The sequence below is a fragment of the Ailuropoda melanoleuca genome, chromosome 16 (assembly GCF_002007445.2).
Source record: "Ailuropoda melanoleuca isolate Jingjing chromosome 16, ASM200744v2, whole genome shotgun sequence".
NCBI lineage: Eukaryota > Metazoa > Chordata > Mammalia > Carnivora > Ursidae > Ailuropoda > Ailuropoda melanoleuca.
Window position 1 is genome coordinate 11,721,887 of NC_048233.1, and position 14,105 is coordinate 11,735,991.

Genomic DNA, 14,105 nt, shown 5'->3' on the forward strand with positions numbered 1-14,105 from the left:
GGCTGTCTCTATCTCTGTCGAATAAATAAATAAAATCTTAAAAAAAAAAAGATAAACCTCAGATTGGGAGAAATATTTGCAAAATATCTGATAAAGGACTAGTAGCTAAAATATACAAAATATACAAAAACTCAGAAAACAACCCAATTAAAAATGGACAAAGTGAGCAGACACCTCACCAAAGGAGAAATACGGATGACAAGCATGTGAAAAGGTGCTCAACATCACAGTCATTAGGGAGCTGCAAATTAAAACAACAACGAGATACCACTATACACCTCTTAGTATGACTAAAATCCAGAAAACTGACAATACCAAATCCTAAAAAATCTACATACAAATGTTTATAGTAACTTTATACATCATTGCCAAAAACTGGAAACAACCAAGATGTTTCTTCAAAAGGTGAATGGATAAATAAATTGTGGTATATCCACACAGAACATTATTCAGTAGTAAAAAGAAATGAGCTATCAAGCCACAACAGGACATAGAGGAAACATGATTGCGTATTGCTAAGTGAAAGAAGCCAGTGTGAAATGTATGGCTCCTTGTCAACTATATGACATTCTGGAAAAGGCAAAACTATATCAAGAGTGAAAATATTAGTGGTTGCCAGGCAGAGGAAGGGAGGGATGAATAGGTGGAGCACAGGGGATCTTGAGAGTAGTGAGGTCGTTCTATAGGATCCTGTAATGGTTGTTACATGACTTTACATTTGTCAAAACCTACAGAATGGTACAAGGCAAAGAGCGATCCCTAATATTGGGGGCGCCTGGCTGGCTCAGTGGGTGAAGCATGCAACTCTTGGTCTCTGGGCTGTGAGTTTGAGCCCGACGTTGGGTATAGAGATAACTTAAAAATAATATCTTAAAAAAAAAAAGAAGTGTGATCTCTAATATAAAAAAAAAAGATGTTAAAAAGCAAAAAAAAAAAAAATATTACCCACATACAGTAACAGTACAAGTCCAAGACCTTCCTTGCTATTGTGTCCAACTTTTATAAACAGTCAAATAAGTAACATTTACGTTTCTCACGTGCCAGTCTCTATGCTAAGCACTGTACATGTGTCATGTCATTGAATCCTTATAAGAGTCCTAAGGAGATAGATTCCCAATTCTTATGAGATAGATCCCATTATTAACCCCATTTTCAGGGGTGCCTGGGTGGCTCAGTTAGGTAGGCAGCTGCCTTCAGCTCAGATCATGATCCCAGGATCCTGGGATCAAGCCCCACATCCGGCTCTTTGCTTAGCGGGGAGCCTGCCTCTCCTTCTCCCTCCTCCCTGCCCCTTTCATGTTCGCTCTCAAGTAAATAAAATCTTTAAAAAAAAAAAAATTAGTCCTATTTTCAGTCAAAATAGAAACCATTGTGGGATATTTGTGCTTCTTTATTAACCTATATAATAACAAGTGGTACATCTAATAGCAGCCATAATCTGGAACATTTTATTTATTTATTTTAGAGAGAGAGAGAGAGAGAGCCCAAGTGGAGAAAAGATCAGAGGGAAAGGGACAAGCAGACTCCACGCTGAGCACCAAGCCCCAGTGGGCTTGATCTTACAACCCTGAGATCATGACTGAGCTAAAATCAAGAGTCTGAGGCCCAATTGACCGAGCCACCCAGGCGCCCCTAATGACTGCCATAATTTGCAAGAATTGTTGAATGTACATGATACTTGAGATCTGTGTAATAAGTAAAATCATATGAAAACACCTGTGATTCCTGCTGGTGACAGATTACAGCTGCCTCTAACTCTACTATGGCTTTTGACTCCGTGCCTCTTAGAGGACAAGCTCCATTTCGGTTAGAGGCTACTAAAATGATAAATGTTCGCACCGAAGTTCTCAGACTTTCTGAATACTATCCACGGCTTCTCCAGGTTAAGACTCCTGGCACAAGCTATCTGTTTATGCTGACACATTTCCCTAGGCTCTTTGCTAGCCCTCGAGAAAACCAAACAGGAACGAAAGAGGAAAACCAGGCCAACACTTTGCTTTGAACGGATTCTGACAATCTCTCCCGGAGTTCCTGCAAAGAAGCCGGAACTACGCGAGGGGATGGGGTAGGAGCTGTGGTTTCTGTTGGCAGCACCTTTCTAGGGCCTGGACTGCAAGAAGTCCTGAAGTTTACCTCGCTCAAGATGCTCAACAACCCTTAGGTAAAGTCATTCTTCTAATCATGAGTACTTAAGCCTTAAAGGTCCACAGCCAAGTTGAATTCTATTGAAAGAGAGGGGGAAAGGGATACAGGTGGGAGCGAGAGGAAGCACCTGAGCTTTAACGCCTGCTTCCTATGCTCCCTAAAACGCACTTGAACAGAACTGTCGAATACTGGAAATCATTTTCTTTCCCTTCCTTTGAGGAAATGCAAGCCGCTTACTGAGCATTCTTCTGCCCCTCCTGATGACGACGCGGAGCCAGTGCTATTTATGACAGGTGTTGCTGTGGGAGACTGGAGATCCCCTCTGGGGGGCCGCAGCCCCATCAATACCCCCAGCCAGCCCTTCCTCGCCCCAGCCCGGGTCTTGGCGCTCCCGGAGAGGTAGAGGGGAGCGCCAGGAAAGGAGGGGGGCTCGCTCTCAGCGGTGGCGGCGCAGCCCGCGGTCCGCCTGGAGAGGAGGGCGGCGACGCCTTTACCTGGCAGCGACAGGCCCCGGGGGCCCCTGTGTCCTACCCGGGCGAGGCCAGCTCCGGGGCGCTCGCGGGCAAGGAGCGGCAGATCCGCGCGCGCGTCTTGGCCAGGGCCGCAGGGATGCTCCGCAGCTCCCGCCCGCCCGCGGCTTATGTGCTTAGCCAGTTCCTGCTTCCGTTGCTGCGGCCGAAAGTTGGCCGGAGGGGGAAGGGCACATTCCTGCCCTGCAACCCGGAGCTGCTTCCTCGCCACTTGGAGCGCGGTCGGTCCCCCGGGAGCCCCTCCGCGCGGTGGCTCCTTGCACCCTGCGATCGCGCTGAGCCCGGGACCGAGCTGGCTGTTGCCTCTCACCCCCCGCCCCGCAACTGCCTCTGCAAGGGGCGTGGGCACGACCCGCGGGGGTGTCCGCAGGTCTGCAGCCGCGCCCGCTCGTTCCGGAGGCCGCAGAACTCGCGATCACACCAGAGGAAAGTCAAACAGTACAAAACGTGTGCACTGCAGTCTGCCTCTCCGCGCTGTGTCCTGGTCTAGTTCCCCTTCCCAGAGCCACCTCTGAGTGCAGTTTCTCTACTTGGGAGTTCACGGGGCTTTCTATGGGGCGGGGGGGCTCGGTAATGGGAATTCTGTTTCGATCATTCCAGGCATAGGGGTTCCACAATGAGAGTTGGCAGCTCTGGAGTTAAATGTCCTGCAAGTCAAGCCTCAACGAAGGCATCCGGATTCCGCCCGAATTTACCGTTTATAGGTACAGATAATAATGAAAATAATGGTGTCTGCTATAGTTACTAAAACGTATCCCCTGACATTTAGCATAGTACTTGGTATGTGATAGGTACTCAGTAAATATTTAACTAAAATGTATTTGTTGAGTGAACGAATGGAAAGGAACTACTAGGGCATAGGTTGTAGAAATGTGTTTCTAAATCCATGCTCGCTCACCCCCACCTCTTATAAGTGCAAACAGTTGCAACTTTATCAAACCACTGGTTTGGTAACTCGCCAAAGGTCCAAGCCTTAGACAACATCTCCACCTGGTCAGTGTGAAGAGCTTGCAAACCTAAAGCATTAAGCCATTGTAACTTATTATTCTAGGCCTGATACAGCCGGTCTGGTTTTAACCAATAGCTACTAGGAGGCATACCTTGACTGAAAATACATGTGAACAAAGGTCCTTTGTATGAAAGTAACTCTACCAGTTGAATCCAGAGGATGATCTGCTTTTGTTACAACAATGTTGCAAATACTTGGTTTTAAAGAGTGACTTACCAGGAGCTCCTGGGTGGATCAGTGGTTAGCGTCTGCCTTCTCTGCTGGGGTCAAGATCCCAGGATCCTGGGATCCACCCCCAATCTGGCTCCTGCTCAGTGGGGAGTCTGCTTCTCCCTCCCCCTCTGCCGCTCCCCCTGCTTGTGCTCTCTCGCTCTTTCTCTGTCAAATAAATAAATAAAATCCTTAAAAAAAAAAAAGTTTCCAAAGTCCATAGTTTACCTTATGTTCACTCTTAATGTATTTCACTCCGTGGATTTTGACAAATGTGTAATGATGTATATCTATCACTATAAGATCATACAAAGTATTTCTTTTTTTTAAGATTTTATTTATTCATTTGAGAGAGAGAGACAGAGAGAGAAAGACAGAGAGAGAGAGAGACAGAGAGAGAAAGAGAGAGAAAAAGAGTCAGCATGAGCCGAGGGGAGAGGCAGACGGAGAAGCAGACTCCCCACTGAGCCCGGAGCCTGATGTGGGTGGGGCTCAATCCCAGGACCCGGAAATCACGACCTGAGCCAAACAGAGACGTTTAGCTATCTGAACCTCCCGGACGCCCCCAAGGTATTTTCATTGCCTTTTCTTCTGTGCTCAGCCTATTCATTCCTCCCCCACCACAACCCCTGGCAATCACTGGTCTTTTTATTGCCATAGTTTTGCCTTTTCCAGATGTCCTATAGTTGGAATCATACAGTGTGTAGCCGTTTCAGATTGGCTTCTTTCACTTAGTAAGATGCATTTGAGTTTCCGCCATGTCTTTTCATGCCTTAATAGCTTGTTTCTTTTAAGCATTGAGTAATATTCCATTGTCTGGATTTACTGATTTGTTTATCCATTCACCTACTGAAGGACATCTTGGTTGCTTCCAAGTTTAGGCAATTGTGAATAAAGCTGCCATAAACATCCATGGGTAGGTTTTGTGTGGACTTAAGTTTTCAACCATAAGTTAACACTGAAGGATGAAGTTCGGTTAGCTAGAGGGAGAGGAAAAAGGCTGAATATTCCAGACAGAGAAAATGGCGTGAGTATTCAGAGAATTGTATCCTGACTGGCACGAAGTTTCCCTGTGTACAGAGAGGAATAGAGAGAAAGACCGGGCTCAGAGCAAGAAAGTTCTCAGATGCCAAATTTTAAACTGTATCCTGAAGCCATGGGGAGTTACTGAAGGTTTTTATAGGTCCAGAGAATTTATTAATATTCTAAAAATTCTGTCTGCTAGCCATATGTAGGATGGATTGAAGGAGGTGAAGCCAGAGGCCTTCTGCTTTCCAAGAAATGGAAGAAGTGAGGAGGCCCTGAACAGGGTATGGAGGTTAGAAGAGAAATTAAGGAGAGAGACTCTCGAGACTTGTGACTGGTTGGATGTGGGGTAGGGGTAAGCAGATTTATGGTGTAGGAGACTGGCTGGCTGGAGTGCCAGGCAATACAGAGATATGGGAGGAGCAGCTAGTCTGGAATTATAGAGGCATAATGAACTTCAGAAAATTCGAATCCTGGTTTTATTACTTACTAGCTTTGTGATCAAGAATAAATTCCTTAACTTCTATGTAAAATTGAGACACCATAATCTACTTTATAGGCAGGTCATACAGGGCCAATATTATTGATGAAATTTGGAAGTTTTTGGGTTCGTGAGCAAATGGCCAAGAAAGAATTATTGAGACCTTTTTGGTGCAAAATGTAATTTTATTATAGCGCAGCGACAGGACCCATGGGCAGAAAGAGCTGCACTGGGATTGTGAGGAGTGACTGGTTATTTATATTTTTTAATTAGCGGAGGTTAGGGGTAGAGTAAGTCTCTAAGGAATTTGGAAGCAAGGCCTTCAGGACCTTAAGGGGCTAGCTGCTGTTAAGCTAAGGTTACTTTTAGTCTTTAATAAAACGTAAACATTAAGGCAGCCATGGGTTCCTCTGCATGTTTCAGTTATCTATCAGTGGGCTGCAAGCTGTAAGGGGATTTAATTTAAGCTACATTTTCTCTTGCTTTTGTTTCCCTCATCATTATGAAAGTGCTTTATAAACCCAAAAAGTCCGTTCAATTGCGTCTGTAAGTCACATAGGTTGCTGTTCATGCGGAAATGATTTTAAAGGTGCCATAAGGCATCAGTTCCAAATGTCTTCTACCTCTAAAGCCCCTCCAGCAGAATCCTTAAATTATAAATTCCCAGTTAATTTTCTTGCTACCAGACTGTAAGCTTCCTAAGTTTAGGGACTGGGTCTTGTTGGATCGCTTATTCCTAGCCTCTAGCAAATGCCTGGCATCTTATAGGCTATCAGTAAATGTTGACTCAAGGAATGAAGACATTTTGTATTTTTATATCCATTCTCTGATAACAGCTTTACTGAGATATAATTCACATACCATACAATTCACCTAATAAAATTGTACAATTCAGGGGCGCCTGGGTGGCTCAGTTGGTTAAGCATCGCCTGTCTTCGGCTCAGGTCATGATCTCAGGGTCCTCGAATGGAGCCCCATGAGGCAGGCTTCCTACTCAGCGGGGAGTCTGCTTCTCCCTCTCCTGCCCCTCCCCCCTGCTTGTGCGTGCGGGTGTACAGGCTCTCTCTCAGTCTCTTTCAGATAAATAAGTAAAATCTTAAAAAATAAATTGTACAATTCAGTGGTTTTTAATATATTCAGAGTTGTACAACCATCACCACAATAAATTTTGAACATTTTCATCACTCCCAGAAAGAAACCCCTATACCCATTAACAGTTACTCCCCCTTTCTCCCTCCACACCCCTCCTCCTCAGCTTTATGCAACCACTCATCTATTTTTGTGTCTCTAGTGCCTCTTCTGGATAGTTCATATAAATGGAATCTATAATATGCGATCTTTTGTTATGGGATCTTTTCCAATAGAATAATGTTTTTAAGGTTTATCCTCGTCGTAGCATGTTTTAGTACTTCAATCTTTGGTGGGAGGCAAATAATATTCTATGGATATACCACATTTTATTTATCTACTCGGTGGGAAAAAAAATTGGTAATGTAGGAGATCTCAGCCACTGTCCCTACAAAAAGATCAACAATTAGACATTTACCCACAAACAAAAACAGCTCTGGGAGAGTTCTGGCATCCACTTAGGGAGCATCAGCCATACAGGACAACAAAAAAACTTGAGAATAATCACACATGAGGAGGAGGAAAATAGCTTCATTTTGATTGCATCATCCCATCCTCCAAACCAGCATTGCTCAGCACCAAGAGGAAACCTCCCAGCTAGAAAGAGTTCTCCTTCCCAGGAAAGGAAGAGTAGAGTGAATGACCAGCTTCTCCAGACTCACAGGAAAGTGCACAAAGGTCCCACTTCAGTCTCACCCCGCTGGCAAAGCTGAGACATATAGACAGATAGAAACTGCTAGGAACAAGGTCTTCCTTGGTGCCATGAGATGGGAGCAATCATGCTTCACAGTGATCTGCTCTGCAGCCAAACTGAGCAGCTTTTACCCCCAAAGACACCAATATCAAGACCTTGCAGGTCTTACCAGCTTTTGTCACACAGGCATTCATATTCACTGACATCAGCCACCTGAGTCCCTCCCTGCTCCCTCCTACCCTCAGCCCAGGCCAGGAGCCACAGTGGCTGCCAGCCTAGGCCTCTGCAGCTGTGCAAGTGCAAGACGCCAGCCTAGAGCTTCGTGGCTGACCTCCACCGTGTGTGTGCACTCAGGGCTAGTCCCCCCAGCTGCACACTTGCACACCACCTGCCTGATACCCATAACCAGCCTCTACTGCAGTGCCCGTGCCTGAAAGGAGATGGCATAACCACAGGAGAGCACACTGACAGCCAGGGCCTTTGCAGCTGCTTGTGGGCCTGCATCACTGTCATGGCCTGCATCACTGTGCTTACCGGCAGCTGGACCCTCTGGCTGTGTACCAGCATACCCTAGCCCTACCCCTGGTCACTAGTCTCCACTGCTATGTGCCTGACAAGATCTAGCAGCCACTGTTAGTGCAGACTGACAGCCAAAGTCTCTGCAGCTGCCATTGAGCATGGAGTTGACATCGGCCCTTGCTGCCTGCCCTGGCTTCCACCACTCCATGTATGTCTGCAGCTGTTTCCCCACAGCCAAGTGCATATCACCGCACACTACCACAAGCCCCTTCAGCTGCCAGCCCCAGGTTCCTAGCTGCTGGACCTAGAGGTGCTGCTTGAGGACCCCAACAGCCCTCGTAGACACTGCAGACCCCCTGTGGTGCTCACCACATGGTCGTCAATGCTGTAGACCCCAGTGGCCTAAGCCAAAGAGACATCATGCCCTTTCCCTTCCAGAGTTGCTGCACCCCCCACACTTGGTACTGTGTACCACTAGAGCCAGGGTCACAGCATGCTCTTAGCAAGCCCCCACCCATGGGTGAAAGTCTTCCTTTATCAAAGTCGGTCCATAAAGTCTGGAAGAGGTGACTGCTTCAAATGTGCAGACACCTATTCAAGGCTACAGGGATGATGAAGAATCAGAGATACGTGACTCTAGCAAAAGAATACAGTAAACTTCCAGTAACTAGTCCCAAGGAAATGGAGAGCCAGAAACTGTCCAACAAAGAATTCAAAATAATTGTTCTAAAGATGCTCAGAGAGCAAAAGAACATGAACGGACAATTTAATAGTATCAGAGCAACAATACAAGAACAAAATGAGAAGCTCAACAATGATACAAAAAACATAAAAAAGAACCAAACAAATCCTGGAGCTGAAAAATACAATGATTGAATTGAAAAATTTAGCACAGGGCTACAAGAGCTTAGTTGACCGAACAGAAGTAGGAATCAGTGAACTAGAAGACAGATCAATTAAAATCACCTAGTCAGAGGAGCAAAAAGCAAAAAGCAAAAAAAAAAAAAAAAAAAAAAAAAAAAAAAAAAAAAAAAAAAAAAAAAAAAAAAGAATGAAAAGGAATGAAGAAAGTCCCTATGGTACTTACTGGGCCCCATCAAGAGAAACAGTGTACATATCACTGGAGTCCCAGAAAGAGAAAAGAGGAAGAAAGGAGCAGAAAGCATATGTAAGGAAATAATGGCTGAGAACCTCCCAAACCTGGGGAGAAATTCGGATATCCAAGATTATGAAGATAATAGGGATAGGGTAACCCAAAATTTCAATCCAAAACAATCTTCTCCAAGACATGTTACAATGAAAACTATCTAAAATCAAAGACAAAGATAATTTTTAAAGCAGAAAGAGAAACACATTTTTTCTCATATAAGGGAACCCCTATAAGGTGATGAGATTTCCCAGCAGCGATCTTGCAGGCCAGGAGAGAATAGGATGATATATTTGTTCATTCTTCAGTTGAGAATGTTTACAATGGTGAGTGTAGAATGAAATGTTCATCCAACGGGAAGCATAAAAAACACCATCACATCAGTGTGGATTAGGGCATGGAACACAAAATAAATATACTTTGACGTGGAAAAGAGGGGGCAAGAGCCAGAACATAAGTTGTATTCCCCTATTCCCTCCTCTCTTGCCCACCCCCAGAGATGGCAGACATAGGAGAGGAGCCAGGGGCTTTCTCCAGGAAGGAATGGTCCCATCAGCCTGGTAGTTTATGGAAGCCTCAGGACTATAGTCAAACACCACCTCCTAGAGCCTACTTTATCTCTCAGGCAGGTTTTAGCTCTTTCCTCATATTCCCACCAAGTACTGAATTTACATTCATTTGCACTTTGCTCATAATATTGCAATGGTGAGTAGAGGAAAGAGCATGAATTTGAAATCAGGCAGTCCTAAATCCTAGTTCCACCATTTACTACCTGGTGACCCTGAGGAAGTTACCCATTTGTGGGCCTCAGGGTTGCTTTGAAAACTAAATAAGGTAACATAGGCAAAATGTCTATGATACCGTAGAGTAGAAAGGGCTTAATCATACAGTTCACTTGGTATTCCTTCTGAGATTATATTTATAAATATAAAATCTTAGGACATTTACTTGAAATTTCATGAGGGAAATAATATAAAACAAGTCGCAAAGTTCTGAGAATCCCAAAGCCACCCAACTTCTGTGGTGGCACTGCATCGCTAGGTCTCCGTCCTTGATTTGCCCAAAACAGAAGTTCCCATTTTGTATTACTTGTATTCTACCTTCACCTTTGCTGGTTTCAGAATGGCTTGTGGATAATTGTTAAGGTCCCCAGAAACCAATTTGGGGCATCCGCTTTCCTCTGAGGGTGCATACACACCATAACGTGAATCGGTATTTTTTATTTCTTCGCTTTTCTCTCACTTCCAGATCCTTCCTTCACCATCTATATTTTTTGCATGGTTCTCCACTGCCGAACTCCTAGCTTCTGGAACTGAAACAGAAGATTCGTATGCAGACAGTTATGGGTTCTAATCCTCAATCAATCTAGGACCTCTCTCCATCTGTACACAGGGTTTAAAATTTTGCTCTCTATATAAACACTGAATCACTAGGCTGTGCACCTGAAGCTAATAAAATGTTATACGTCAATTATATCTCAACAAAAGAAAACAAACAATCCCGCCCTTAATAAAGTTCTAACAATTAAGTGCCAAAATATGGGTGATGCTTAAAGGCGACACATCATTACACTAGGGAAAGCCTTACTCTTTCGGGCGGTTCTGGCTTTGAGGTGGTCGGGCCCTTTAAGGCTGCAACGCCCTAGTCACCCTACCCGCCCTCCCTTGGGCGGGGGCGTAGGGCTCTCCAACCCGGAACTGATGGCCGCGCGCAGCCAGCGCCGCCAATCCGCGTCCCGGAAGGAGCGAGCTTGCGGCGCACGAGCGAGTGAGTGAAAGCGGCGCCGCCCGCCGGCCGCTAGCGCGGATGAAGCCGGGCGTTCTCCACCCCCTCCCTTTAGGGTCCCCCGAAGAAAGCGGGCAAGCTTCGTGCAGCTGCGCTGCGCTTCCTTCCGTGTCTGTTCCCCAAATAAGGGCTTCGGTCCCCCGCCGCCCGCGCACCCGCGTGGGCCGGGCGCGTCGTCTCCCCAGGTCGGCCCTGCAGCGGCGCCCACACTCTGTGTAGCATCCCTGTCCCCGGCCCCTGCCCAGTCGTCCCGCCGCCGGAGCGGTGACCGCCTGGCCCAACGTTCCTTCGCTGCCACCGCTGCCGGCACCATGGGCAGTGAGCAGAGCTCCGAGGTCGAGAGCCGACCCAACGATCTGAACTCCTCAGGTCGGTGTCCTAACTTCCACCCTCCTCCAGCCGGCCCTGTCTGCTTGCGGAGGGGGCTGCTTCCCAGCCTAGTGGGGACTGGGACTGCGGACACGAACGCACAGAAAGCCCTCACCGTGCTTTTTTCTTGAAAAAAGAAAAAAGTCACCGTCTGTCCTAGTCGTCATTCCCCTGATGGGCGTGAGTGCCTGTGACTGCAAGCTAAACCAGCTGTGCGCCCAAGCCTATTATTTATTTTCAAAGCGGCTGTTTATCCCAGCTCCGCCTCCTCTTTACAGGACGACCTAATTAATTTTTGGCGTTAGTACTTAGAACTGACACCGTGAGATTTGGCTCACACAGTGGATGGATCATAGACAGGACCTCTAAGAACATGTTCTTTCTTAAAGTGGGTCTTAGAGGTTCCTTTTCAGAAGGGATGTGTGACAGGTGTACAATCGCTCTGAACCCTGGGGTGCAAACATTTCCAGAAACTGCATTTTCCCTTGAAGAAGTGTCTCGACTCCCTTTCTAATACTATAGCAGTTGGGCAGCTCTGGTGGTTTTTCTCTATTCTTACCCCGTCCGAATTTAAGATTTCTCCCAGCGTTTCAGATAGGAATGGGAAGATTATTGTGCTAGGAATATAGTAAGCACTCAATAAATAGAACAGCTGATGCTTAATTGAGGATCATATGCTCCTTTTTTGGGGGGAGGGGCCATAAACCATAGGACAACTGGGACTGCTGTGGATACACTCGAGTTGCTAATCCAAATTGGATTAAATCTGGAGCCTAAATATAACCTATTACTTTCAGGTGTACAGTCTAATGATTTAATATTTGTATATATTATGAAATTTTAAACCTTGTTTTACAGATGGAAAAAGAGAAGTGCTAGATGGTCTTAGAATCCACAACTGTCTTTAAATACATAGAACTGTTCTCTGCGTGGTAGGGTCTGTAATTCAGAAATGTAGAAGCTGACAGATCTAGGGTTATTCCACACTGAAGTGTGTCCTTCAAGACTAGTTCAGACCCTCATATGGGGGCTATATTGGGACAGCTTTCAATGGTGAGCAGCGTCTACTAGCTTTGCTGCATCCTTCTATTTCCCTGGAAGGCCCAGAATATTTGATCTGTTACAGAAAATACAGTAATAGTTGTTACCCTTTATTTTCTTGCCTCTGTGTCAGTCCAGAAGCATATTTGAGGGGAAGAAGTGTGGCATCTTTTTAATATGCTTGCTCACCTACTGACCAACAGCGTGAACTCTAGTACTGTAGCATACTAACCAATAGCATAGGTTAGAATTTGCCAATTCCCCTTGTACTAAGTGGTTTACATGCATCTGCATTTAATCCTTACAGCCCCATTTTACAGGTGATAGAGGTTAGCTAGAACCCAGTGAAATCTGTTTTCCGCTGAGTTCTGGGGAAGAAGAAATCACTTAATTTATAGCAGAAAAGATTTCTGGCTTGGGATTTGTGAAATGTTAGGGAAATTCCAAAAAAGGTTAAGAGGTACTTCTTGAAGAGCAGTAAAAGTAGCAGAGATTTTCAAAGAGTAAATGCCAATCCACAGGAGACTCTAGCCTCCAGGAGGCAGGGCAGTTCTGTGATAGCCCAGCGTCAGCCTTTGAGACATGACTATGATGAGCTTGCCTTCTAGAGGGTAAACCACTTTAAAGGTTTGTTCTTGTCCTAACCCGGAAGATATTAGAGGAGAGGAGGATATATTGGTCTAGGAAGTTGTTGGTAGTTTGAATCAGTTCCCTACAAATGCTTTACTTACTCTCAAAGGACCTGATATTGAACTGCCTGTCTAGCAACCCTATAAATTTCTGAATTTGGCCTTAGCCTAGAATGGACCTACTATTTATTTCTGCCCTTCTTGGACTAATGTTTGTAACGGTAAGGATGGGGGGGCTGATGCCTCAGGAATAGACCCATCATAGAGGGTTAAGAACCAGGATTTTTTCCCCCACGAGTAAGATGTATTAAATATACCTGGCTTGCTGTGATAAAGTGGCTAGACAGCTTGCAACCTCAGTTTCACAGGATGGGCCACAGATACCGATATCCCATAGACCTCCAATTCCTTTCCTGTTTTTCTAGCACTATTGACTTTGGGTGGGTCACAGCCAAATTTTACACCCTCATTTTCTCATTGGCAAAATAAGGACAATGTCAGGAAGATCAAAGAAATAAAAATTTAAAACATAATCTACCTATATTTTTGTGTGCTGAATAATAAGATACTTTTAGTTACAAAAGCAATTTCATACATGTTATAGGTTCCTGTAACGTTTGAGGTTTTCTTTTTTTTAAAGATTTATTTGTTTTATTTATTCGACAGAGAGAGACAGCCAGCAAGAGAGGGAACACAAGCAGGGGGAGTGGGAGAGGAAGAAGCAGGCTCATAGCGGAGGAGCCTGATGTGGGGCTCGAGCCTGGAACGCCGGGATCACCCCCTGAGCCGAAGGCAGACGCTTAACCGCTGTGCCACCCAGGCGCCCCTGAGGTTTTCTTAAGTAGAAAATAGAGGTCCCTCATGATTCATCTCCCCTTTTCCAGCCCCCACTGCAGGATAGCTACAGTTAGCATTTTTTTGTATAGAAATACTCTTTTTAATGACAGTACTGACAACAGCTTTGGTAAAGCAGGGGGGGCCAATTAACTTGCAGCTCCTGAGAGTGTAACTTCATTTGCAGTGACACCTTCTCCAGCAAAGCATAGAGCCAAGATGGACGATATTGTGGTTGTAGCTCCAGGCTCCCAGCCCTCACGGAATGTCAGCAACGATCCCGATGTCATCAAGTTGCAAGAGATTCCAACCTTCCAGCCGCTTTTGAAAGGTAAGAACGTGGTTTTTTGTCTTATCTGGACCTGCTAGAAAGGTTTGCATAGCTACGCTACTCTCCCCAAATAGCCATGTGCCTTCCTCATCTCCTTTAGGTCTTTGCTTAAATGGCATCGTCTTGGTGAAGCTTTCCTTGGCTGCCCTGTATAAAGTGAAACCCTTCTGGCTGTTTTTCTCCGTAGTAGTTAATCACCATTGATCTGCTGCATTGTTTACTTATTT

The 14,105-nt window shown here is 45.4% G+C and overlaps 2 protein-coding genes across 3 annotated transcripts in view; one reads left to right on the forward strand and one right to left on the reverse strand.

Annotated features, from left to right (window-relative positions):
• MANSC1 (MANSC domain containing 1) overlaps nt 1-3,046 on the reverse strand; it is a 17,647-nt gene extending 14,601 nt beyond the window's left edge. Inside the window, exon 1 of the mRNA XM_034645571.1 lies at nt 2,640-3,046. The gene's annotated coding sequence lies outside the window, so the exon portion shown is untranslated. The remainder of the gene's footprint in view (nt 1-2,639) is intronic.
• Nucleotides 3,047-10,570: 7,524 nt separating this feature from the next.
• Nucleotides 10,571-14,105, forward strand: part of BORCS5 (BLOC-1 related complex subunit 5) — a 92,043-nt gene continuing 88,508 nt past the window's right edge. Inside the window, exons 1-2 of one of the 2 annotated variants that reach the window (XM_011223375.3) lie at nt 10,571-10,656; nt 13,735-13,878. In XM_011223375.3, the coding sequence (XP_011221677.1) occupies nt 10,590-10,656; nt 13,735-13,878 (211 nt within the window). In that variant the 5' untranslated portion in view covers nt 10,571-10,589. The other variant, XM_002917981.4, reaches the window with a different exon arrangement.